Here is a 26,369-nt window from a genome sequence, read left to right on the forward strand (position 1 = left end):
GCCTGGAGTCAGGAAGACTCATCTTCCTGGGTTCAAATCTGGCCTCAGACACTTACTAGCTGTGTGATCCTGGGCAAGTCACTTAATTCTGTTTGCCTTAGTTTCCCCATCTGTAAAATGAGCTGGAGAAGGAAATGGCAAACCACTCCAGTATCTTTGCCTAGAAAACCCTAAATGGGGTCACAAAGAGTTGGACACTACTCAAAAATTGATTGAACAACAAACAATATACCCTCAACACACAGTGTGGGCCACATAATAGGCACTTGATAGAGGCTTGTTGATTTGACTGGTTGGGAAGACACCCAACTAGAACCAAGAATTGATGCTTTTGAATAGTTAAGGATCTAGTGCTAAGTTGTGGAGGAGTTCTGAAGGAGGAAGTATTAGAGGAAGCCTTAGATATCAGAAGTGTGCAAAGAGAGGGCAGAAAGGGGAGGATACCACCAAGCCAAGTCCTAAGCACTGGGAGAGATATAGGGAAGATCCCCAGGGAGAAAGGAACAGTGGAAGAAGACCTAAAAGTCCATATTCAGGAGACTATATAGATAGCAAATGGAATATTTTGGAAGAGACCCCTTTCCTTACCTGGAGCACTCCCACAGTAGAAAGTAAGTCCACTGTAGCAATGACGTTGCTAGCAGCTGCTGTAGAGATGTAAGACCCAACAAGACCGGCAACAAGAGCTGCCAGCACAGGTTCTTTAATCTGTTTTTCTATGGAAAGCAACTGTAAGGAGTTAACAATCTCACTTTAATCAACCATAAATATATAATTCACTTAGTTCAGAGGGAAAAGCCAGCACCCTGAATTTCTGAGCAAATACAAACAAAAAATATCAACAGATCAGATAACACAATTCAACAGACAGGCTTTGTCTGATCAAGATATCACATACATAGTTACCAAAAAGAGAAGCACCAACATCTGGGTTTTTTCAAAGCTGGGGAGCTCCAGCAGCTTCTCAGAGTCCCCACACCGACACTCTTCCAGTGAGAGCCCCAAACAAAATGCTAACCTCTGAGTTTATATACTGTTCTTAGAGCCCAAAGGCTTCACACCTAATCAGCAAAAGGGTGTGGGCCTGGGGCTTAGCACCTAGCAAGACTTAATCAAAGGCACTTGATTTAGCATCCTAAAAGAGAAAACAGTAAAAAAAAAAAAAAAGTCCCACGTTAATTACCAATACAGCCACAGATATTGTTAGGTAGCATTGGGCCTTGAGTGCTAGGCCTAGAGTCAGGGAGAACTGAGTTCAAATTGGACCTCAGACACTTAACTAGTTATGTAACAACCCTGAACAAGTCACAATGGGGAGAATAATACCACCTACCTCCCAGGGTTTTTGTGAGGATAAATACTTATTCCTTTTTTCCATTAGGCCACTAACACCTCCTTAAACCCCTTCTCCATCAGACCTTGGTTCCCCTAACACTTATTCATACTACATCAACTTTGACTGACCAGACCTGGGCTGGTGACTCAGGGAGATAGCTGGTTGGGAAGGGTTTAGCTGTTTAAAAAAAAAGGCCCAAAGTTCATATAATAGTCAATCCATAATTTCACCTATTGTCACCAATCATCACAAAGGGCTGCAGAGTTGTCTATGGGACCTTTCTGACTCGGTTACTCAAAAGAAGAAAATAAACACCTAATATGTGTTGAGTACTTTACAAATATCTCATTTGGGCTCACAACATCTTTGTGAAGTAGGTGCTTTTTTATTCCCTTTTTACAGATGAAGAAATTGAGGCAGAGAAGCTGTGACTGGCCCCAGGCCATACAACTAGTAAGTGTCTGACCTTAGATTTGAACTCAGATTTTCCTCACTCAAGGCCCAGTATTCTGCTTAGTGCACCAGTAAGCTGCTTTGGGTGTTCTTACCAACTCCGGCTGTATCACAAAGGAAGGGGAAGTTCCTAAGGACAGAGAGTTGGGATAGAGATAGGAGACCCCCTAAGCTGGAGACATCCCATACAGGATCATAGACTCTTCTTCCTTATGCTCACTTCCAAATTAGCCATTAAGCCTTCCAAAGCAATACTTCTCTTTCTAATACATAGGTCTGATCTTATCATTCCCACTCCTAAAAGCCTTCAAAGGATCTCCAGCGCCCATCAAATTCTGATCAAACCTTCAGTGGCTCCCTATTCTTCCCAGGATTAATAAATTCAAACTCACATTTAAGGCCTTCCCCAACATAGCTCCAAGGTACCTTTTTAGATTTATAATACACTATTCTCTTTTATGTGTTCAAGTATCCATCCACACAGGACTACTCCATATCTCCAATGTCACCTAGCTCTCTCCTCTCTTATTTGATGCCACTCTCCACGTCTGTAACAGAATCTCCCTCACATTTTCCTCCTCATCATTTTATACCACCAGCAAAAAAGGGACTCCTTGGGGCAGCTAGGTGGCACAGAGAGTAGAGCACCAGGCCTGGAGTCAGGAGGACCTGAGTTCAAATGTGACCTCAGATACTTGATACATTTACTAGCTGTGTGACCTTGGGCAAGTCACTTAACCCCAATTGCCCTACCAAAAAAAAAACTAAAAAAAAAGGGATTCCTCTCTTTAAAAATCACTCAGGGGGCAGTTAAGTGGTGCAATGCATAGAGCACTGGCCCTGGAGTCAGGAGGACCTGAGTTCAAATCTGGTCTCAAACTCTTGACACTTACCAGCTGTGTGAACCTGGGCAAGTCATTTAATCTTGATTGTCTCACACAACTCCCCCCCCCCAAAAAAAAATCACCCAGGCTTCTTTGATTTTTCCTATGTACTTATTCAATAAATATTTATTAAAATCTTCTATATATAGGTCACTGAGCTGGGCACCAGGGATACAGAAACAACAATTAACCAGTCCTTAATTAGCTTATATTCTGCTACTCCACAGTATCACATATATAGACACAAGGGAGGGAGAAATAACCTGAAGGATCAGGGAAGACACCTAAGCTAGACAGTGAAAGAAGACAAATATTCCTAGAGGTGTAGATGAAGGAATACTTTCGAATGAATATTTAACACTTAAATTTCACCTCATGCCTAGAAGAGAAACAAAGATGACAAATGTAGAAATTGGTAAATATTTTAGGGATTGTCCAAAGGGAGGCACACCAATGCACTATTGTTGGAGCTGTGGACTGACCCAAATGTTCTGGAAAACAATTTGGAATTACACTAAAAAAAATTCCTCACTAAACTGTATATACCTTTTGCCCTAATAATACTATAACTGGGTATATACCTGAAGGAGGTCATAGACAGAGGGAAAATCTCAATATATACAAAAATATTAATTGTGGCACTTTTTTGTAGTAGTAAAGAATTGAAATTGCTCACTGATTAGGGAATATTTATGGAACAAATTATGATATTTGAATAAAAAAGAATATTAAGTCATAAGAAATGATGAATATGGAGAATTCAAAGAACCTTGGGAAGACTTATGAACTGATGCATTGAGAAGTAAACAGAAAACAATTCATGTCATGGCCACAATAATCAATCAATCAATATTTATTAAGTGACATTGAGTCTTCAGAACTCTGATCGATTAAGTGATCAATCATGACTGCAGAGAACTGATGATAAATAGATGCAAAAGCATTTATTAACCAATTATTATGCACAGAGCACAGGTCTGGGGATACACATAGAAAAGCTGGCCTCTGCTCACATTCTAATGAGGAAGACCTTTCTGTAGGTTCCCAGATAAAGCATGCCTCCCATCTCTCCCAAGAGAAGGGTTGACTTATAGCTTTGGAAGAAGGCATACATCTTCAGATATAGTTAATGTGTTGATTTGTTTTGCCTGCCTGCGCTCACTTGTTATGTGGGAGAGTTCTCTTAGAGGTTTGGGAAGAGTCGTTAGAAGATAACAGTGATGTCAATAAAACATTTTTTAAAGGACCTTTCCAAGCATGGGGAATAGCCTATACAAATTCAGAGGCTAGGGAAATAGATTTTCCAATCCAGAGAATAGTTTGTAGTTTAGTTTGACTGGAATGAAAAGCGCATTAATAGGAGTAATAAGGCTGGAAAGGTAGTATTCCTGGATTAAGGAATCTGTCTTTTCATCTTAAAGACAATAGAGAGCCATTGATTTTTTTTTAATAGGAGAGTAACTTGGTTAAATTTTGGCACAGATTTTGTGTATTTTGTGGATGATAATTGTTTTTGTTCCCAATTGTCTTTTTTAATAAAATTTTATTTTCAATTCTGAATTTTCTCCCTCCCACCTCCCCTTCCCCTTCCCATTGAGAAGGCAAGAAAAACAAAACCATTACAAATATGTAAAGTTAAGCAAAACAAATGTCAACATTATTCTTGTACAATCATTTTCATTCAAGTCTGGCTGTTTGTGAGCCCATTTGGGGTTTTCTTGGCAAAGATACTGGAGTGGTTTGCCATTTCTTTTTCCAGCTCATTTTACAGATGAAGAAACTGAGGCAAACAGCATTAAGTGACTTGCCCAGGGTTGCACAGCTAACAAGTCTGTGAGGCCTGATTTGAACTGAGGAAGAGGAGTCTTCTTGACTCCAGGCACAACACTATCCACTTTGCTACACAGCTGTCCCTGTGAGGGCTGCTAGATCAAAGGTATGTGGAGAGGAGAGAGTGTTTCATTTTCCATATTTCCATCAGAGAGAGAGGAGCTCAGAGTCAGTTCAAACTAAGTTTCTGGTACAGACTGGTAGTATGACCTTGAACAAGTTAGCCTTTTAATACTCCAGGCAACTAGGACTATTAATTGAAGAACAGTTGTCCAACTTCATTGATAAAGGGAGTTTCCTCACTGAAGAGTTCCCTACACTTGAAAAAGTTATTGTCCACTCATACACAAATTCCCATTGCCCAGGTGTCTCCAAAAAAATGGACAATAGCTCTGCCCCAATCACCTTTCTCAGAAGAGCAGGGACTAGCACCTAAATTTTCTAACTTCCAAGCTAGTGAGCGCTCTTTCCTGGATGTGAGGCTGTCTCTCAATCCCTTCTTTGGGGTTCAGGACCCAGACACAGAAATATCTGGGTCTCATAGCCAGCTGGAAGCCTCTACACTTGTAGGGGGAGGTGTGTGGCAGGACCTAGAGACACTCTCCCTTCCTCCAGGAATCTGACCTGGCTAGTTGGATGAAATGAATTGCCTAAAGGGGAAGGTGGTCAGGTGGCTGGGGGAGTGGAGGTGTTGGGGTCAATTTCCTTATCTCCATCACCAGGCCTTTCTCTCAACCGGACCACTCCCCAAATCCTTATACAAGGTGAGGAGGGTGGGATCTCTTGGAATCTGACTTGCAGAATTATTGAATGTCAGAGCTGGAAGCAGAACTTTAGGCAGGAATTTTGTTGTAATGGAGCCCCTGAAATCAAGAAATTGCTTTGGTGTCATAGAAATGAAGTAGACACTTCAAGCTGAGGCCTGAGCTTTTCAAAATGTTACAGTTCCAGTATATTTATGTCTCTTTCCATGTTCAAAGAATCATAGAATTTAGAGTTGAAAAAGATTTTGGAGATAATCTAGAGTGTAATCCCTTCATTTAACAGGTGAGAAAACTAGGGCTCACTGAGATCTTTAAGGTAGGATGGGGAAGAGAAATGAGAGTTTAAGGGAAAGTCCATGGTGTGGGATGGGACCATGTAGGATGGGGGATGGGGTTAACATTAATCCAGCCCTCCTCACCTCGTCCCTTGTGAAGGATAGCGCAGACTGTTCTAAGGAAAGGGGAAAAGGACTGACTTTTCTGAATAAGAGGATGTGGGGGAGGGACTAAGTTGGATGGAGCATATGTCTTCCTTGCCCCCCTGCTGGCTCTGACCCCTGCCCCCCATCTTTGGCAGTAGAGGTAAAGGTAATGAAGGCAGGTCTTATTGTGACAGTGCTGAACTCTGGTGCCTGCTCATCTCGTCCTTGTTTACCCCAGATAAAACTGGGATGGGGTTAAGGGGATCTGCTTCTGTTCCACCTCAGCAAGAACCCCTTTCCCCTCACCAAGGTGGTGGAGAGTGCCAAGGGAGGAAGTATCAGGGCCTAAGCCCCTCCCTCTTAAGGGGTGGGGGCATTATAAAAAGGAATGACACAAATATTCCCCAGAGGGCAAGCAAAGGCTTTCCCCCCCCAACCCGGAAGTCAAGGGAAAGGGCAGGCAGCTGAAGACACCCCCCAGGAAGGAGGGGGAAGGGTAGGCCAACTCCCCCTTATATACACCTCGGGGCCCCCTCCCCTCACTCTAATAGGTATTTCCTGTTTATGAAACTGGGGCAGCAGCTGAGCCTGGGGCCTGGGTGGGTGGGGGGGCTGCCTAGAAAGCAATCCTCTCACATATGCACAGAATCCCCAAGCTATTCCCAGGAGCTAGGGCACAGTAAGTGTAGACCCAATGACCAGATCTATCTTGGAAAAAGTGCCCTTGAGAGGTTCTGAGGGAGGCCAAGGGTCCCCACACTGGGGGGTACATATTGACCTTGTGGCTACCCCCAAACAGGGTACCTGCCATCCAGATGTACTAACCCAGACTGATACCTGTCGAACCCCAGTCCCCGGGGCAGCTCCTGGTTAAATCTTTAGTAACTCCCCCGCCTCCTGTCAGGTGAGAGGTATCATCCCGGCCAGGATTTCCCATCAGCTCTAGCTTATGGAATCTCCCATTCCCAGCAACCCCCCTCCGGGGCTTTGGGGAAGGATGGGTTGGGGTTCATTAACCCTTTCAGCCCGTGGCAGCTATGCCGTCTCGGACACCAAGGGGCTGGGAGATCGGCCTTTCCCTTGCCTTTCAGGGATCCAGGCATATACGCTGGTTGTTTTGGAGTGGGTCAGACCTGGGGACCGTTCACTCCTCCGCGCCCCACCCCCCCAGCTCCTCGACCCCCAAGGCTCCAGGTCGCAGGGGGCTCCTGGCCCTTCGGGAGCGCTCAGTTACGGTCTCTCCACACAACCCCCTCCCCCTGTCTAGGTCCCCGTCTCTCCTTCTTTAGAAGCTGCGTCACATGCCCGCTCCCTGAAGCCTCCCCCTCCCCGGCTCGGGTCACTTTGACACACACACACACAACACACGCACGCACACACGCACACACGAATACACACGGCTCAGTTCTCCCCTCCCACCCGCGCCTCAATTAGCATATTAATAAAGCCCAACCCAGCGGCGCCGGGGAGGGGGGGAGACCGCGAGAGAGCGAGGGAGGGAGGGAGCCAGGGAGCCGCGAGCGAGCGAGCGAGGTTGGGAGCGGGGCGCCGGGCGCGGGGCCGCCAGCGAGCGGCGGCGGCGGCGGCGGCGGGGAGGGAGCGCCCCAGACACGCACCCGCACACGCGCACACACGCACAGCCTCGCGCGCACCCTCGCACACACGCGCGCACAGACAGGTCTCCTTCCTGTCTCCTGCCCAGCCTGCAGGCCCCTCGCGCCAGGGGCTGGCGGACCCCGGGGCCGGCGCGGAGGCCGGGGCTCGGGCTCGGGCTGTGGGCGGCGGCGGCGGCCGAGGAGTAGGAGGAGAAGGCGGCGGCGGCGGCCCATGCCCAGCCTGTCCCCGCGCGCGGCGGGCACCGTGACTCGGCTGGGCCCCCCGCAGCGGGCGATGTGAAGATGTCAGTGGGCTGCGCCTGCCCTGGTGAGTGGACACCTCGCCCCCACCCCCCTCCTCAGCCAGCGCAGGAAGCCCCTGTTTCGTGTGTACTTGCGGGGCTGGGGAGGGAGGGGGCTTGGGTTGTGGATGTGGATGCATTGGGGGGAGGGGGCTTGGCCTATCTGTCCTGGGGAGGGATTCCCCCCCCCAGAAAATGCGCAGCAGCCCAGAGGCGCCCGGGGGTGGGAGGGGGTGGGGGGGTGCGACGAGGGGAGGGGGTGGAATTCCCAGAATTCCAGGATGTTGGCCAATCAGAAGTGGCTTTGGACTTTTGACCCCCCCACCCAGGTCATCAGAGAGTTGTGATTGGCCAGCGCAGGTTGCCCCCCCCCACCCCCACTCCAGCTCTCCCTGATGTACTATCCCCTCTGCCTGACCCTGCTCTTTCCTCCCTTGGGTACCTGGGGTGGGGGCCGCTGCCTTGAGAGGGGGGGTACTGCCTGGGGCCCCTCTGGGCCTCGTCGCCTGTTGCCTGGCACAACTGCCCCCAGAGGGACATTGGGAGTGTGCCCCCACTGGGGGTAGCAGTAATTAGGCCCCAGGGTCCTGTTTCTCTTCCAGTGATTCAGAGTGGGGGGTCTTGGGGTCATAGGGAAGGCTTGTTTGGGGAGAGAGGAGAACCCAGGAAGTAGTCTCTGACCCCCTCTCCCACCAAAAGAGGCTCTGGGTAGAGGCACCAAGGGATGGGTGAGAGGATATAGAGTTGACTCAGATCCCATGTCATTCACCATATTCTTGAGTGTCTTTTCCACCTGCCAGAAGTGGTCTGTATATATGATTTTGGATATAGGCATGCCAAGGTAATGGTCACCAAGCTTGCTTTTACATAGGCCCAGGAGATGGGGTAGGGGTGAAGGGAAGACCAAGGGGCTTGGGGAGGGGTGGCAATGAAGGATCCTTAGGAAAAGAACCTCTTGCCACCCCAAGATATCTGACCTCTGTGGGTGGTTTATGCCCTCAGGCTCCCACACTTGAGATGTAAGAGCCACCTTGTATCTAGCATAACCTGTGACCTTTTTCCTTATTTCCTGGGGTTGAAAGAGAACTACCAGCGGGAGTAGGAGGTGTCACCTGGAGGGATGAGGGGCCTTGAGAGAGGGGGTCTTAGGGAGGCCAAGGGTTCCTCTCATCTGTTCCAGGGCAGAGGGTGCTGTATCCCACATCAGTCTATTCTCATCTCCCTAGGGAATCCATGAGTCATATGACCCTTAGGCTGGGCAGTTATTCAAACATTTTAGGTGCCTGATGTCTCTGAAGGTGAGACCAGGCAAAGGGCAAGATCAGCCCTGATTGAGTTTGTTGGGGGTTAGTGTTTGACCACCACATACTTAGGGAGGGACAGTGAATTCTGAAAACGTATTCCTCTAGGGGAAGAAGGGACTCCTTGTCCCAACAGAATTTGGAAGATTGTGTAGTAAAAGGGAAGAGACATTATCTCCTCTCATATTGGGAAGAATTGTTTCTTTCCTATACTGGGGAATCCACTTCTCCCCCCACCCTTCCCAAACCTCTGACCTTTCCCTCTACCCACTTCTGATTCCTTCCCAGGGGACCCCACTGGTTTCTTTACTCCTTTTTCATCAGGGAAAATCCAGGCCCAAAGTAGAGGAGGAAGCCCAAGGATAAACCCATGAGTCCTTCTCCCTTCCCCTACCCTTTCCTCTTTCTGTCTAGCCTAGGGAAGAGTTGAGATGGCAGGATGGGTGACTGAGAGCCATCATCACAGTTTTGCCACCAGGAGGAGATAGAATTCCATAGGGTATATGAGGCCAGAGGCCTTAGGGCCTAGTGTATACCCTACTATACTCATCACATGTGGCTGGGAGAGGTTATCAGAGGGCACATTTGTGTTTTCCCTGAATTTTTCTTATAGTAGAGAAGGCCAGAGGAAGAGTCATGCTCTTCCCATTGGTGTCTCAAAGTCTCTAAGAAGGGATTGTTACAAGTTAGACTTAGGGAGGGCCTGAATTGACAGATGGGCAGAAAGGTAGAATGGTCTGGAGGCAGGAGAATAATAAGAGGGACCTGAGGATTGAATTTTATGAGTCTTCAGACTTAGGAGATCCAGGGGACAAGGGATTAATTTGTTTATGGTATAAGCAGACAGGCTGCTGGAAATACACCCAAAGAGATGGGCTGAAAAACACATGTACAGAGACACGCACAAGCATACATCATATGGAGGTGGACGAAGGGAAGCTCATGCACACAAACACAAAGAAACATTTGCTCTTTGCGGCCTTAGAAGTACACGAGGCTTGGAGAGGCCCTCAGCACCCAAGTTCCCAGGCTGGGCAGACCAGGTTTGGTCGCCTTCCGAAGCTTCCTCCTCCTTTGTGTGCATACGTAGGTCTGTGTCTCCGACTCCTCCTCCCTCCCCCAGCACAGCAGAGACAGCACATGCCCCACACATGTGACTGAGAGGAGCCTGGGAGACTTACATAGTGAGCGCACACACAGAGCACACACCAAGGCATAGACACAGAGACATAAGCTTACAGACACAGGCAAAAACAGAAACAGACAGACATACACATGAAGAAGGAAATAAACAGAAGCTAGATACCCCTTCCTCTCTGCAGCTCTGCCCCCTGCAGTGTCCTAGAGTTGGTGGGGGGGGGCGGGGAGCATATCCCCTATTCAGTCCTAGGGGGTGGTGATATCTGCCCTATAAGGGTTAAGATGGGGAGTAAGGGAGGAGGAGGCTGAGGCCAAGGCTGGGCGCCAGGGAGAGGGGATGGCAGAGTGCCAGGCCAGCGGGAGGCTGGGCGAAGACAAAGGAGAGAGGGGGCTGGGGTCAGGGCAGCCTGGGGGCCCGGGTAGGGGGCGGGAGCTGTGGGCATCAGACTCCTGCCTAGTAGCTGGGGGATGGGGGGACGTTCTTCCTGCTGCCCTCTATTTTGACACATAGGGTCTTTTGATCCCTCTTTTCTTTTCCCTGTCTCTAATTTTATTTTCATCTCTGTCCTTGTCTTTGCATCTCCCAGTTCAGCTCATTAGTTTGGGGTGGGAAGACTATAAGCTGAGTGGGGGGCTGAGTTTTTTGATAATGTGCCAAAGTGCCTCTCCTTTCCCTTTCCTGGTTATTTCTGAGCTCCTGAATGGGCCCCATGGGAGTGGGTGGTGGTGGTAGCAGCTGAGGGGGCTGGGCTTGGAGCACTGAGGCCCTAGAGGGATGAGATTAGGTGGGAAGGAGTGGGCTGTGGGACTGGCTGCCCCCTGTGTGGTAGAATCACAATCATATAAGGTAGATAGGAGGATTGGGGGAGGAGAGGTCTCTTCTGTACTCTCAAATAAGAGGCAAAGGACCTACTTTCTATTCCCAGCTCTGCCACTCTATGAGAGAGAGAGAGAGAGAGAGAGAGAGAGGGAGAGGGAGAGAGACCTTAGGCAAGTCACTTCTGTGATGTTTGTTTCATCCACTTGTAAGATGGGGATGATAGTATTTGCTCCAGGGTATTATGAAAGGCCCGTTTAGATAATGGATCAGCAGATCTGCTTTGATTCCTCTAGTTAAAAAGCACTGGTGGTCCCATCAGGCTTCTTGTGTCCTGGTGCTGAAATGTGTAACATGTACACAAGGTTAGAGCATGTATATTGTAGGCCTGGTTGTGGGCATCACTGGGTCAGTAGGTGTAACTAGGGAGAGCCCTCTCTGGCAGGCTGCCTTGTGCAGCTCTGTGGGACATTCCTGGGGTAGTGGAGGTCAGGCAGGAGATAAGTTGGATGGAATACTTGCCGTAGAGTTACTCACTTGGTCTGGGTTGGAAGACAATTGAGGACATTGGGTTCTAGATATTGTCCCTAAAATCCCAAGTGGATACAGAATCACAGTTATAAAGTGGAAAGGCATCTTGGAGAACTAGTTTGATGGTTTATTTAAAAAAATGCAGGTTTAATACCCCCGCGTGAGTTGAGGCATCTGATTAGATTGTTTGCAGCAAGTTAGGGGTTGTATATCCTGATCTCCCTTGGAACATGCACTCTCCTCTTTCCTGCTCTTCCTCACCCTTCAACCAGTGACCTGCCCCTCTGGCATCCTAGTACCATCAAAGGCTCCTGTTGTGAGGGGTCATGCTAGGGCAGGTCCCTTGGCAGCATTAACCAGAGGAGGAACCTGTAGGAGCTGGGAAGGGTGAGTCTAGGGTCTTCCCTTTGGGGGTAGAGGGTAGGGGTGAGGGAAAAGTGACACAGAGTCTAGAAAGACAAAATGAAAGGCCTGGGGTTGGGTCTTGGAAGCTAAGGTTTTCAGGTCCCAGTCAGAACTTGTGTGGGGCCCAAAGCCAACAAAAATAACCCCTTTGGGGCCCCCATCCCTCACTCTGAGGTGAGCCCCCTCCTCAACCCTAGAATGGGGATGGGGGAGGAGATACTGGGGGCCTGTTGTCAGCTTCACCCTTGCCGGGCTGTGAGGTTTCCTGCCACCCCCTGACCCTCCTCTGCCCTCTTCCTCCTCCAGTCATTTTCAGCTCTTCTTTCTTGCTGTGTCTTTTTTTCCCCTTCTGTTTCTCTTCTAGTCTCTGTCTCTCTTTTGTTTTTCTCAGCCCAAGCAGTCCCTCCCTCCCTCCTTCTTCCTCTTTCATGGGAGAGGAGAGGAGGCTGTGGGAGCTGGGGGAGGGTGGAGCCAGTAGAGTCCAGCTCCACCCTCCTCCGGCCCTGGGGCCTCTTTCTGAGAGACACTGGGAGGGAGGGAGGGAAGGAAGGAGAGAGCTAGCAGGCGGGCGGGCGGGAGGGAGGGAGGTGTGTGTGTGTCTATGTGTGACTGTGTGTCTGTGTGAGTGTTGGAGCTGAGCTGTGACTCTCCCTCGAGCCCCCGACAGAGGGGCCCTGCAGGCCTGGTCAGCAGGGAAGGGAAGTCGGTCGGGCCGGTGGCGGGCTGCTTGGAGGCAGAGGCAGAGATCGGCATCGGCAGCAGGGAGGAGAGAGCGGGAGGAGGAGGAGGAGGAGGAGGAGGAGAGAGGAGTGCAGAGCAGAGCGAAGCGGTGGCCATTGTTGAGGGAAATCTTGCAAACAAAGAGAGCTCCTTGCTCCCCGCGGCCTCCGGGTAGCCCCCTGCCCCCGGGGCCAGCTCCCCAGCCCCCTGGCCCAGGGCCCCTTGGCCAGAGGAACTTTCTCCCCTGGGCTGGGGCCCACTGTGCCTGGTGCTTGGGGGGTGTGGGAGCTTTTGTGTGGCTGGGCTGGCCTGGCCCGGCCCTGCCGTCCCTTGGCTCTGGCCGAGAGTAGAGCAGGGCTGGCCAGGGAGATGAGCAGCTGAGTACCCCCAACCCCACCCTGCTGGCCCCCTCCCTGCTGAGAGCAGCACCCACTACCCCACACTGTCCCCTCACTTCTCCCAGGTAAGTCCCGGCAGGCCTAATTGTGGGAGGATATGGGAGGGATGGGTGTCTGGTCCTGCTGGGACATAAGATCTTCCTCCTAGGGCTAGGCCTGATGACCCCTGGCCCTGCGGGGTTTCGGGCTGTCAGGGTAGTTCCCATGGAATTGGCTTTAGGTAGATTTGTGCCCCCACCAATAGAATGTTCATCCTGGAAAAGTTTTCCAGCTCTATATTTTGCTCTTCTAACACTTATTCCAGACCGGAAAGGGTGAAAGGGGATTTAGGCCTGAGAGCAGCACCTTATACTTCCCAGCCTTTAGTTTTAACCAAACCCACTCCCCCATTTCCCCCCTTTAAAGGTCTTTAAAGCAATGATTCACCCTTTTCTCCCCTTCCTTTCCTATTCTGGTTAGTGAGGGGGTCGGAGTAACAGGGACAGATGGTCTGTGTGATTTACCCCCACCAGGGATTCCCCCTTCCCCCCACCCTTTGGTCTGGGATGCTGGGAGTTGCTGTGGGCCTGCTAGGTCAGTGAGTCTGAGGTTGTGTCCATTATCCAGAGATGGGGACAGAAGTCTGTCTTGAAGGTTCTCTTTAATTCATTTCCCACCATTTTGTGTTTGGGGGGTATCTTGCCCTGCCTCCTCTTGCTGACCCCAGACACTAAGTAGGCGGTTATTCTTTCCAATTCACAAGAAGGAAAACTGGTCTCTTCAGTATTCTTCCACATAGGTGAGAAACCTAGGAGTCCTTTCTATGTTGAAGGGCCCTCGTGGAACTAGGAAGGTAGTTGGGCGTGAAGAGATGTTTCCTGGACGTTCGGGGAGTGCCTGGGGCTGGGGGTTTTGACTGCTTGGTTTGTATCCTGGTCCTGGCTCAGGCCTTTCATGTTCTATGACTTGGACCTGGATCAAGACCTTAGCATACCTGTTTTTGAAGTAGAGAGTAGCCTTCATGGAGGCTGGAGGGAGGAGTTATAAAATGGTGGTATCTAAATGACTCTGTCCCCTTCTGGAGCAACCCACCTGGGCTAAACTAGCACATGGGAACTTGTGCATACTTTGTATGTGTTGTATTGGGAGCATGTTGTGGGGGGGAGGGGATGGTGCCTATGCTTTCCATACCCTGCTCCTGCCCAGGGCTGCCCTGTTCCACCTGGTGTTAGGCATGTTGGGGCGAGCTGGGTGCAGAGGCAGGGTGGGCAGGGTGTATGAACATATGTACACAGGCATATGCAGCACCTGACCTGCACAGGCCTGGGGAGTGGGGGTGGGGGGGTAGCATGGAATGTAGAGATTCCTTAAGGCCCTGGGCTGGGACAGGGGCTGATAGAATCCTCTCCTTTCTCAGTGCCTTTCCCCACTGGTTTCAGAAATAGTGGAGAGGGACTTGGGGTTATCTTGGGGCACCCCCTCTCCTCTTTAGGGCAGATAAAGCCTTCCCCTAAACAGACATTCTCAGATGAAGGGGAGAGTGGGATTTAGCGAGTTGATATAAACCCAAAACTCCTGGGCCCTCAGCTTCAGCTCTGATACTGTTTTGTCTCTCCTGGAGACAGTGCCTTTAGGATGGCAGAGGGATCAACGTTGCATCTCCTCGTCCACAGCTATGAAAGTGAGCCCAGGCATAGCTAATCATGTTTTAGAAATGACCAGACTGTTAGCCCAAGAGCTCACGTTCCTCTTCCTATCTCCTGGACAAAATGTAATTTCTAAGATACCTGCTTCCCTCCCAGCCCTCCATCCCACCTAGGGAAGATGCTGTCCAGTATTATTCATGTCTTTGGGGAAACACCTCCCATGTACATACACACCTTCACCTAGACCTGTTCTACCCATTGCTAAGATTTCAGGGCGCCCCTCCCCATCATTCAGGCCTGAGTATCCCTGTATGTACAATGGGGGGGCCTTTAGTAGAGGAGAAGGGGTTGAGCTTGAGTCCCTGGTTTGGGGGCACACCTGCCTTGGGTGTAGTGGAGGGATTGGGACTGATAAGAGAGAGGCCGTTGGGGCAAGGGGGAGCACAACTGTTTATCTAGTGGGTGGAGACTGAAGAATTTCCCCCTTGCTGCCCAGGGAAGGGACTTGTCCAGGCCCCCTGTCTAAGTTTCCTTACTTTTGATAGTGGTGGGGTAAGACTAAAGACAACTTAGACTTGTCTCTTATTATGCAAGGGGATGGGGTGGGGGATGAGAATAAGAATCTCTCCCTTTCCCCCATGCTTTTATTCATAAAGATAAAAAACATGAAGACCAGGCCCAAGTTGCTTTTTCTTCTATTACACCCCCTTTGTAATCTGAATCTCTTGGTGGGGAGGGGGCATGGCCTTCACGTCTGAGCTGGTGTGTGGGCATGGATGTGTTGAGCAGTAGCATGTTCTGGGAGCTCCTCTCCCCAAAGTGGGGAGGCCAGGGTTGCTGTGTGTAATTACTTGTTCTCTAAACCCAGCTTTCTTTCACTTGCAGAGCAGGGGTCACAGAGAAGGTTTAGCAAAGAGGGACTGGGAGCCAGACAGCTGAGCTTCTCACAGTTCAGACCCCTGAGTGTAGTCACTTCTCCCCAGGTTGTTCCTCCAAGTCATTCAAGCTGTACTCACCGAAGGAGCCCCCGAACGGCAACGCCTTCCCCCCCTTCCACCCGGGCACCATGCTGGATCGGGATGTGGGGTAAGTGCCCTCGCCGCACTGCTCCCCTCAGACCTCCACTCTCCCACTGTCTCTCTTTAGGCTGCTCCCCCAACCTCCTGTGCTGAAGGTCTGCTTGGCTAGGGGAGGCTGTGTGATGTCTTCATGTCTTACCTCCTCTTTCTCATGGCCCCTTTTCTCCACAGCCCAACTCCCATGTACCCGCCTACGTACCTGGAGCCTGGGATTGGGTAAGAGTCTGGTGATGGGAATAGTCTCACTTGGGGCAAGGGATGGGGAGACCTCATGAGTAGGGGAACCAGGGGGACAATCCTGACCTTCCCACCTTCCAGGAGGCACACACCATATGGCAACCAGACAGACTACAGGATATTCGAGTTAAATAAGAGGCTGCAGAACTGGACAGAGGTATGTCTGGGGGTAGAGGGTGGCCTGGGGTTGTGTGTATGGGAAAGATTGAGGATGGGGAGTTGGGAGATGGCACCTCTATCTAGCAGAGGCCTGATGGGAGCAGTTAGGTAGATGGGATTTAAGTGGGGGGCGGGGGGCAGTGGTTAGGGGTAGGAACCACTTCTGTCAGAAGGCTCTATTAACTTACTATCTTCCAAGAGTGTCCTCCTCAGTTTTTGGGGTGGGCAAAGATACATGCACCCAGAGTGAATCTGAAAGCCTCTTTGAGATCCCAGTGACCTTTTCCCATCCTCTGCAGGAGTGTGACAATCTCTGGTGGGATGCTTTCACAACTGAGTTCTTTGAGGATGATGCCATGTTAACCATCACCTTCTGTTTGGAGGATGGACCAAAGAGATACAGTGGGTATCAGAACCTGGGGATGGGGGCTGGGTTTCCAGGTAGTGGTGGGGAAAGGGGTTGCATCTTACCTCAGAGGTTTGCTCCACCTGGGTGTGGGAAGAGTCCAGTGGTGGAGTCCTTTTGTACTGAGGAAGTCTGTTCTACTTCTGCAGCTATTGGCCGGACCCTGATCCCACGCTACTTCCGAAGCATCTTTGAGGGAGGTGCCACAGAGCTGTACTATGTGCTAAAGCACCCTAAGGAAGCCTTCCACAGCAACTTTGTGTCCCTTGACTGTGACCAGGGCAGCATGATCACTCAGCACGGCAAGCCCATGTTCACCCAGGTCTGGGGACTCTGTGTGTGTGGGGTGGGGTGGGATGGAGAATGTGGATGTTGGTGTGTGAGAGACAGAGACCAAAAGAGTGAGTGTGAATTCATAAGGCAGTAGTCTGGGACAGTAGCTCAAAAGGCAGGTGGTGTGTGTCTGTAAACCTGTGCCCCTTCTACTATCACGATCACCCCCTCACAGATGAACTTGTCAGGTGACCTGGAAAGCTCTAAAAGAGGATAAATTATGTGGAGGGAGGCAGATATGTCCCTGTGTGTATGGAGGAAAGGGGGTTGGGAGGCAGGTTGGTGACAGATGTGTCCTCAGGTATGTGTGGAAGGCCGGCTGTACCTGGAGTTCATGTTTGATGACATGATGAGGATAAAGACGTGGCACTTCAGCATCCGGCAGCATCGTGAATTTATTCCTCGAAGCATTCTGGCCATGCATGTGAGTCCTGGGAATCCTGGGAGGCTAAGACCACTGGAATGGTGGAACTTTATGCTGTGCTTTGGGATGCTTGACTCTTTCCCCCGACATGTGCCTTTCTCCAGGCCCAGGACCCCCAGATGCTGGACCAGTTATCCAAGAACATCACTCGGTGTGGATTGTCTAATTCCACCCTCAACTACCTCCGAGTGAGTTTGCACCCACCACCCTGCTCCTGGCATCCCAAGTCCTACACCCTGACTGATGCTATGCATAATTCTCTGCCCTTTCCCCACCCCCCATTTTTCTGCCACTTTAGCTGGTTAAGAATTGGTCCTTCTAGTTCTGACTTCCCCTCCTACTCATGTGCCCCCAGCTCTGTGTGATCCTTGAGCCCATGCAGGAGCTCATGTCCCGCCACAAGACTTACAGCCTCAGCCCTCGTGACTGCCTCAAGACCTGCCTCTTCCAGAAGTGGCAGCGCATGGTTGCACCCCCTGGTGAGTTCCTCCACCCCACTGTGTATTGCTCTTGGTCCAAGTCTGTGATTTCATCATGGTGGGTACTCCCTGCCCCACTGGTAACAGGTGGCAACCCCTTCTTTCTTTGGATAGTTTCCTGTGTTGCTGTGGCCAAAAAATTAATTTCCTAGTGCTCAACCTTCTGATAATCTTCTCCAGACTTAGCTTAGTAAGACTGCAGGAGCCAGCTCTCCCTTGGCATAGCCTTCAGGAGCCCAGGATCATCTGTCTCTTCAATGAGGTATCAGAGTAGAACCTTGGATTTTTCTCAATGCTGACTCCCCCTCAAGTACATGACTCTGAACTCTGACCTTACCACCCCTAGGGAACAGAGGTCTTTCTCAGCCAGAGATAGACAGGGCTCTTTAGGTCCCAGCAGCAATAGTTGGGCCTTGAGGGATTTTACTCCATCTCAGCACAGAACCTCAGAGTTCAAAGGGGTTTCCTGGGATTGGCTCATTCAGCCCTCTGAAGTAGGAATCCCTGAAATGTGCCCAGGCTCCATCTGGCTGCTTCAGCCTGGTCTCACTCACTTCCATTCTCTTGCTGGTTTTGCAGCGGAACCAGCACGGCAACAACCAAGCAAGAGGCGGAAACGGAAGATGTCGGGTGGCAGCACAATGAGCTCAGGGGGCGGCAACGCCAACAACAGCAACAGCAAGAAGAAGAGCCCCGCCAGCACCTTCGCGCTCTCCAGCCAGGTACCTGTAAGCATCTCGGCTTCTCTTCTCTTCTCTTCTCTCTGGCCCCCTCAGGAAGCTCCGCCCTCCCCTCCTGGGGTACAGTGACTCCACTTGTGGACACAGGGATACACACAGGCATATGGCAATGCAGGGATACTGGGGCACACATACATGCAAGGACACCTAGTCACACCCATGGAAGCAGATACACACTGGCCACCCCTCCTAGGTCTGTGGCCTCTTCCCTCTCCCTATAATATATAGACTTATGGTTTGGGGGCCCCCTACTATTGAGAGTCTCAGAGTCCTGGGTGTAAATGTCAGGGACTTGGGGAATCTAAGCATATGCTAAAGGAGCATCTGGGATGTTGAGGAAGGTCAGAGGTGTTGGGGTTAAGACAGAGGGATTAGAGGATTGGATAGGTGGAATAGTTGTGTTGGGGATGGAGTTCAGGGTTCTTGCCAATGTGGGAAATCTGGGGGATTTGGGATTAGTTGGGTTCCCTACAGGTTTGGTAATGGGTTGGGACCTTTTGGGTCTGAGGGAAAGTTGGGGTCCTTGGGGGGGGGGTCAGGATCCCTGTGGGTGAGGGCCTGCTGGGGCCAGGCATGCCGCTGCCCCGATTATGTTTGGGGACCTCCGCCGCTCTCAGGATGTGATGGTGGTGGGGGAGCCCACCCTGATGGGCGGGGAGTTCGGGGACGAGGACGAGCGACTCATCACCCGTCTGGAGAACACACAGTTTGATGCGGCCAACGGCATCGACGACGAGGACAGCTTCAACAACTCCCCGGCGCTGGGTGCCAACAGCCCCTGGAACAGCAAACCCCCCTCAAGCCAGGAGAGCAAGTCGGAGAACCCCACATCTCAGGCCTCCCAGTAAGGGCTCCACCTGCCCACCCTGGGAGCAGAGGGAGGACCAGCATCCCAGAGACTGAGCCTACAGCTGTCCATCTACCTGCAGGAGGGACTGGAAAGTCAGGGGAATGGGGAATGGTCGGGCCTCCAAGAAATGTCTTGACGTTCCCCCAGAGCTGTGGTGCCCCTGATGCTTGGTTTCTGCTCCCCTAACCTCCACCCCTGCAGAGCCCAGGGGCATTGTCCCCATGCCCGCTGCCCTTAGGGACTCAATTGGGGGCCGGGATGAACTACCCACCCCCAGCTCTGGGGGGAGGGGGGACTGGCCACAAGGCCTTTTTCCACCCTCTTCTTCCCCTGCCCCTTCCCCCTAATCAAACCCCAGCCTCCTTCCCCTCCAGCCAAGGGGCTAAGCTCTGCTCCCTCCTACCACCTTCTATCCTCAACTTTTTAAAAAACAATAATATTATTAAAAATGTAAGTTTAAAAAAAAAGTTCTCCCAATCTCTCCCCCTTCTTCCCTCCACCCCATGTTAGGTTCAGCACCCCTGTCCCTCTACTCCACCCCCAGGCAGGCAGGAGTCTGAGCTGGGCCGTTTTATACCTTTTGAGCTTCAGACCAAGGAGACACTGACCATCTCTTCCCTCCCCTGGAGATGGCTGGAAAGGGAAGGGGTGGACCTCTCTGGCCATTTTCCAACCCCCTCAGTTGTAAACCATGTACTGTGTCCTGCCCACTCCCCAGGCCTTCATCTTCCCTTCCCTGTACCTAGTGCTTGTGAATGGCCCTGGAATTCCCTCTTTTCCCCACTCCCCCTACCCCTACACACCCAGTGTTCTCTACCTTGAGTCCTAGAGCAGTGGTGGTGGGGAGGACCCTAGGGGCTATGGTGCCTGCAGGGGCTCATCCTAGGGGATGGGGGTGAGGGGCATGTGTTTGTCACTGTGTTTTTGCATTTTGTCTCTGTTGGGAAGGGAGGGGAGGTATGGGATTGAGGGAAGCTCCACCCCTACCCATCCACCCTAACCTAACCAATCCCACCTCCTCCTTCCCAGAGAGGGGAAGGAAGGGATGCTTATGATTAACTGGGGTGGAGCCACTAGGTGGCATCCTGAGTCAGCTTTGGGAAAATAGTGCCCACTAGATCCTTGAGCTTCGGGGGGAGGACTGAGCCCAATTTGGCCCCCAGGGTCTCTACCCCCCAGGACTCTGTGCTGCCCTCACATGCACATATACACAACACACACTCTTCACAGGAGGGAAGACGAAGAGACTGGGGTTCTCAACCCTGTTTCCCAGATGGGCAAGTGGAGACCTCTGGGTCCCTTCTGCCTTCATACACCTCCTTCCATCTCCAGTGACTCCTTCTACCCAACCGCCACAGCCAGCTCAGAGCAAAATGTAGTCAGAGCTGGAGGGAGCTGGGGTGGGAGAGAGGGACCCCCATTCCTAGCTCCCCAGCTGTAATGCCTTTTTTTGTTTTGGCCATTTGAGTCCTGTATGGTACCGATCAATAAAAAAGACTTTTCGGTTTGACTCTGTCCTGACTGGTAACTGACACTGCCAACAGCACCACTCCGTGTTCAATCCCTTTTCAACCTGTCCCTGATCACTCGAGAACCTATCAGAAAGGCTCCACTGATTCTCCAGATTTGTAGCTATGTCCCACCTAGTCCGCCTGTCCCGTAACTGTATGTGCCCTCATTTCTCCTCAATTCATTCCTCCTCATTGAAACCCATTTCCTAGCTTAGTCCTATTTTCTTAGCATCCCAAATCATTATGACCTCTCCTCCAACGCCCATGTGCTCATATTCTGTCTTTCTCATTCCTTCTTTGACTCTTCCTCTGTCTTCCCACTAATCCCTGTATTTCTGTGGTTGAAGACCTCTCCCTTTTACTTCAGTTCACTGTGATCTTACCCATCTTACCCTGTGACCTTTAATTCTGCCTCACTGACCTCTCATGTTCTTAATGCCCTTCCCCAGTGGAATTCATAACCTGAGACTGTTGTTTTCCCAACTGTCACTTGTTATGGGCCAGAAAAGGAGGAATCCTTTTTCCTCTCAATTCAACCTAGGCTCAAGTAGCCTAGAGGTCATAAGGCCTGAATCCCAAGTCTGATGAAAGCTGCAACATGACTCATAGATAGGGACAGCCTCACTCTGGGAACAGGCAGGGTTTGTTTCTGGGCAGATGGTGGCAGGGATTGGGGAAAGATTATGTTATCCCAGTTGGCTGGGGAAGAATGATTCTGGGCCATAGGTGGTTCCTTTTCTTCATTCCTCAAAGGAATTATCTTCATCCTAGTCTCTAGCAGCAAAATGTGGATGTGGGAAGTCCAGGCAAGTCTTTGTACCCAGAGGAGGAGACAAGGGCACAGGGACATGGTCACTCGAATCCACACCACACAAAACCACAGGTTCTTTAACCTTGTCCTGAAATGGGCCAAGGCAGGAAGAAGGCACTGGGGATTTCTTGGAGGTGCCATTGCTAAGGGATTGGAACTTAGAAATGATGATAAAGAGATGATAAAGCTTGAAGCTATAAAGTTGGAGGTAGGCACTGCTTCTTTCCCTAGTAGCTCCCTCCCTCCTGTACAGCAAAGCCGTAGGTTCATACCAGGTGGAGGGAAAGATGAATGTATCTGTCTCATTCCAGCATAGCTTAAGGCTTGGTGAGAAAGATGAATGATAGGAGTGAGTCTTGGGGCTGGGAATGCTGTGTGAGGCTGAAATGAACTTAGATGTTGACTCAAAAGAAAAGCCTGGGAGGAAGCAAAGGCCATCTTTAGATACAGGGAGAGAGCCTAGACTTTAACTATGGCCTGAGGGACTAAGAGAACTCCCTGACTGGAAAGGATTGAAGAAATTGAGTAGAAAGAAACAAAGGAGATTTCAGGTAGACAGGTCATTACCCAATTCTTGACCTGACCAGATCCCTTGGAAGGCTTATAATGAAAAAATGGAAGCCCATGAGGATTAAAAAGAGACAGAGAAGGAAATGAATCCACAGTAATAGGATCTGAGGGGGAGGTGAAGAAAGAAGAAAACTACCTAGAGGGATAGGGGGATGTGAGTCTGGCAGTAAACTAGGGTCCTGTTGCTGCTCCCATAACCTTCCAATGTTTATCATGTCATGGTCCCTTCCCTCTGAGGCCTGACAAACAGTACTGTGGGGAAACGGGGGCGGGGTGTTAACATAGGAATGTTGGCATCATTCAGGACTGGAACAGGAGCAGAGAGGATATTCTTCTCAACCCTCTGCATCACAGTCTTGAAGAGTTTCTTAGTTGAGTAGGAAAATGCCTATGAAAATGTGAGGGTCTCTGACAGCCATGACCAAACAAAAAATCCTGAACACTGTTTCAAGAACCCAAAAAAGAAAACTGCCGAGATCTATTAGAACCAGAGAACAAAGTGAATATAAAAATAATCTAATGGATATCTCCTGAAAGAAACCCCAAATTGAAAACACCCAGGAATATCATAGCCAAAGTCCAGAGCTTCCAGATTAAAAAAAAATACTGCAAGTTTTCAGAAAAAAAGTGTCAAAATTCCAAGGAACCACAATCAGGATCTTACAAGATTATACTGCAACTATTCTAAAAGTTGGACATCTTGAAATGTGATATATACCAAAAGACAAAAGAAAAAGTCATATAATCAAGAATGGCTTATTCTGTAAAATCGAATACAATCTTGGAAGGGAAAATAAAGACCTTTAATAGCATAAAGGACTTTTAAACATTCCTGCCCAAAACACCAGGGCTGTGCGGAATCTTTGAAATGCAAACACAGATGACAAGAGAAACTTAAAAAGCAAAGAACTGGAAATAAAATGGATGCCCATCAATTGGTTGTTGTCCTTTGTTCTTGAAGAGGACCAAAATGACATGATTATGTTGGGGTCAAGTCGTGTGTCCAGTCGTGGCTGATCAGACCAACAAGAGCTTGGAAAGCTATACCATAGGTCAAGCTCAAATAGTCTACATGAAACTTGGAATGGAGATGTCTCTAAATTTGCACACCTCATGTTTCTTTGGAGCTATTGCAATCCTGCTTCACTCATAGAGCAAAAGCACCTTCTTCGATGGGGGCACTCCATTCTGGGTGGTTCTGTGCCAGTGTCTCACATTTGATTACCGAGTTCTTCAGAGAAACCTTGTACGGCTTTTTTCTGATTTTTGTGTGAATGCTTGCCTTGTGTGAGCTCTCCATAAAATTGTCTTTTAGGCAAACACACTTTTGGCATTTGAAAAACATGGTCAGCCCATTGGAGTTGTACTTTTTGCAGTAGAGCTTGAATGCTTAACAGTTTAGCTGGAGAAAGGACCTCAGTGTCGAGTATCCTATCTTGCCAGGTGTTCTTCAGAATCTTCCTAAGACGATTTAAATGGCATCTATTCAGTTTCCTGGCATAGCGCTAGTATACTGTCCAGGTTTCATGGGTCAGCACAACAGCTCTGTAGACCTTCAGTTTAATACTTCTCCCTACACTTCCCTTCAGAGCCTCCCAAACACTAAACTAGCTCTGGCAATGTGTGCATCAGTATCATCATCTGCGTAAAATGGAAAGTATATTGCCAAGTTAAGTGAACTCATCCTCATTGTGAGCATTCAATATTTCTCCATTTGCTGTAAACAGCAGTTCCATGTATGGATGGTGTAGTGCTGGCTGGTGGAGAATGTGGTTTTTTTGGTGTTAATAGGCTAAAATTAGCACAACAACAGAGAATCCATACTCTGTTGCATCTCTACCTCAGAGACTGCATTGAGTGCATAATCATCTGTGAACAACAAAAAAATCACACCAACTCTCCCTCCACTTCAGTCTTGTAGCTTTTTCAAGTGAAATAATTTACTATTAGTGCAGTACCTAACCTTAATGTCATTTTCATCCTTGTTGAAGGCATCTGACAAGAATATTGAAAACATCATGCTAAAAAACATGGGAGCAAGCACCCAGCCTTGCTCCACTTGTGACTAGGGAAGCTCAAGAGCATTGTCCATTATCCAGAACCCAGGCAAGCATGCCATCATGAAACTGGCATACAACACTGAGGAACTTCTCTGGGCAACCAAATTTTGCCATGACTTTCCACAGGCTCTCATAACTGATAGTATCAAAGGCCTTGGTCAGATCGACAAACACGAACATTGTATACAGACCTCTGTTCTGTTCCTGGCATTTCTCCTGGAGCTGTAGGGCAGCAAACACCACATCAGCCATTCCTCAGCCTTTTCTGAAGCCACATTGGCACAGGTAGATGACCATCTTTCAGGTGAAGGATTAGCCTATTAAGGAAGACTCTGGCAAGAATCTTGCCAGCATTGACTAAGAGAGAGATGCCCCCCCCAACCCCACCCCCTGCCCCCTTCCCACCACTCCCATGATTGTCACAGGACAGTTGATTTCCTTTATCTTTACAGAGATGGACAATGGAGGCATCCTTGAACTCCTGGGGGAATAACCCCCTCTTGCCTTATAACCCAGAAAATTTCAGTCAGCTTTTGTATGAGCAGTGGAGCCCCTGCCTTGTAAATCTTAGCTAGGATAGAATCAGTACCAGGTGCTTTGCCATATGAGAGGAACCTAATGGCAGTCAAAACCTTTTCTTCAGTTGGAAGTTTGGCTAGAGAGGGCCTGACTTCAACCCGAGGTATACAGTCAATGGTCTGTTGAGAACTCTCCAGAATCATGTCCTTATCACTGATCCATGTGGATCCATCAGCACTGAGTAGTTGAGATGCACCGTACGTCTTTGGCTCATAGATAGCTTCAGGGCATCATAAAAGTCCTTTGGATTGTTACTATCAGTGTAAAGCTGAATTTCATCTGCCTTCTTACAGAGCCAAAAATCCTGTATCTCTCTAAGCTTTACTTACACTTTACTTTTGATGGAGTTAAACACTGCCTTCTTAGAGATGGACAGACTATCCTGCTGGTAAACCCTGTGGAGTTCTCATTTTTTATTTGGCAGCTTCTGAATTTCCCTATCATTTTCAACAAATCAATCTTCATATTTGTGAATATTCTGGCCCAGATGAGTAAGTGCAGTGTTGTACACTAAATCTCTGAAAGCTGCCCACTCCTTTTCTCCTCCACTGTTACCAACCATGTGTTGGCTCAGCCTTCTCTCCAAGTTAACAACAACTTGTTTCCTCTGGGAGTACTCTAACATCTTGACATTAAGTCTTCTGGTAGTCATTTTGCCTTGGGGTCTCCACTTTTGTTCAGTGGAAATATTTAGCTTGGAGAAGATTAGTCTGTGACCAGCCCAGCACTTTGCACCACACATCACCTTCATCACTCTTCATCCTGTCTCTTCTCCTTACAATAACACAGTCTATTAAATGCCAGTGTTTGCTGCAAGGGTGAATCCATTAAGTTTTATTGCATTTAGGTAAATGAAAGACGTGTTGGTGATAAGAAGATCATGAAATTCACAAGTCTTCAGTAGCGAGTGACCTTTGTTGTTGCTGTTTCTCCATTCCTCCCCAAGACTCCCTGCCATATGTGGTAGTCTGTGCCTACTCTTGCATTAAAGTCACCCAGAATTATAACCTTATCCTCTTTTGGCACATTGATGATGAGGGGTCTACAAGTCTTCATAACATTTTAGGGAATGACTGAATAAATTAAGGTATATTAATATAATGGGATATTATTACATTGTAAAATAAAATGGTGATAAAAGATATAATTCAAAGAAGCCTGAGACTTGTATGATCTGATGAAGAGTGAATGAAGTGAACATAACTAGGAGAACAATTTAAATAATGTAATAATGTAAAGGAAAGCAACTTGGAAAGACTTAAGAATTCTGATCTCTGCAATGACCAATCATGACTTCAGAACACTGATGATGCCTTGTCTGTTGGACTAGAGGTGCAGAATAAGACATACATTTTCAGACACAGTCATTTTGTGAATTTGCTTGACTAACACTGGGGAATCTGCTTAGCCCACTATGGTTTGGGATATTGTACCATTCCTTTCACTACCAACAGGCCTCCCTCTGTTCTGGATTTAGATATGCCATCTGAATTGAGTTCAGTACTCTGGGGAACCTGGCCTCTAATGAGAGTGGGAGTCAGCCTCCTCTTTCTTACATCCTTTAGCTCATTAACTTTTTAGTCATGTGTCTCACAATAGCTTAAATTG

The 26,369-nt window shown here is 49.2% G+C and overlaps 1 protein-coding gene across 2 annotated transcripts; it reads left to right on the plus strand.

The window, feature by feature from the left end:
• Positions 1–7,297: 7,297 nt before the first annotated feature.
• LDB1 (LIM domain binding 1) lies at positions 7,298–20,740 on the plus strand. 2 transcript variants are annotated; one of them, XM_036735916.1, is made up of 11 exons: positions 7,298–7,612; positions 15,507–15,609; positions 15,774–15,818; positions 15,921–15,996; positions 16,298–16,400; positions 16,554–16,726; positions 17,039–17,161; positions 17,266–17,349; positions 17,517–17,640; positions 18,220–18,368; positions 18,998–20,740. In XM_036735916.1, the coding sequence occupies exons 1-11, from the start codon at positions 7,588–7,590 to the stop codon at positions 19,226–19,228; spliced, it is 1,236 nt and encodes a 411-aa protein (XP_036591811.1). In that variant the 5' UTR covers positions 7,298–7,587; the 3' UTR covers positions 19,229–20,740. The 2 variants fall into 2 exon arrangements, with proteins under 2 accessions (XP_036591811.1, XP_036591812.1); XM_036735917.1 differs by having other exon boundaries at positions 18,220–18,362.
• Positions 20,741–26,369: the final 5,629 nt, after the last annotated feature.

Source organism: Trichosurus vulpecula, chromosome 8 (genome assembly GCF_011100635.1).
Source record: "Trichosurus vulpecula isolate mTriVul1 chromosome 8, mTriVul1.pri, whole genome shotgun sequence".
NCBI lineage: Eukaryota > Metazoa > Chordata > Mammalia > Diprotodontia > Phalangeridae > Trichosurus > Trichosurus vulpecula.

Coding starts and splice junctions, on each gene's coding strand:
- LDB1 (XM_036735916.1), top strand. CDS start 7,588: ATGTCAGTGGGCTGCGCCTGCCCTG. Junction 15,819..15,920: donor TACCTGGAGCCTGGGATTGG/GTAAGAGTCTGG, acceptor CCCACCTTCCAG/GAGGCACACACCATATGGCA. Junction 16,727..17,038: donor GCAAGCCCATGTTCACCCAG/GTCTGGGGACTC, acceptor ATGTGTCCTCAG/GTATGTGTGGAAGGCCGGCT.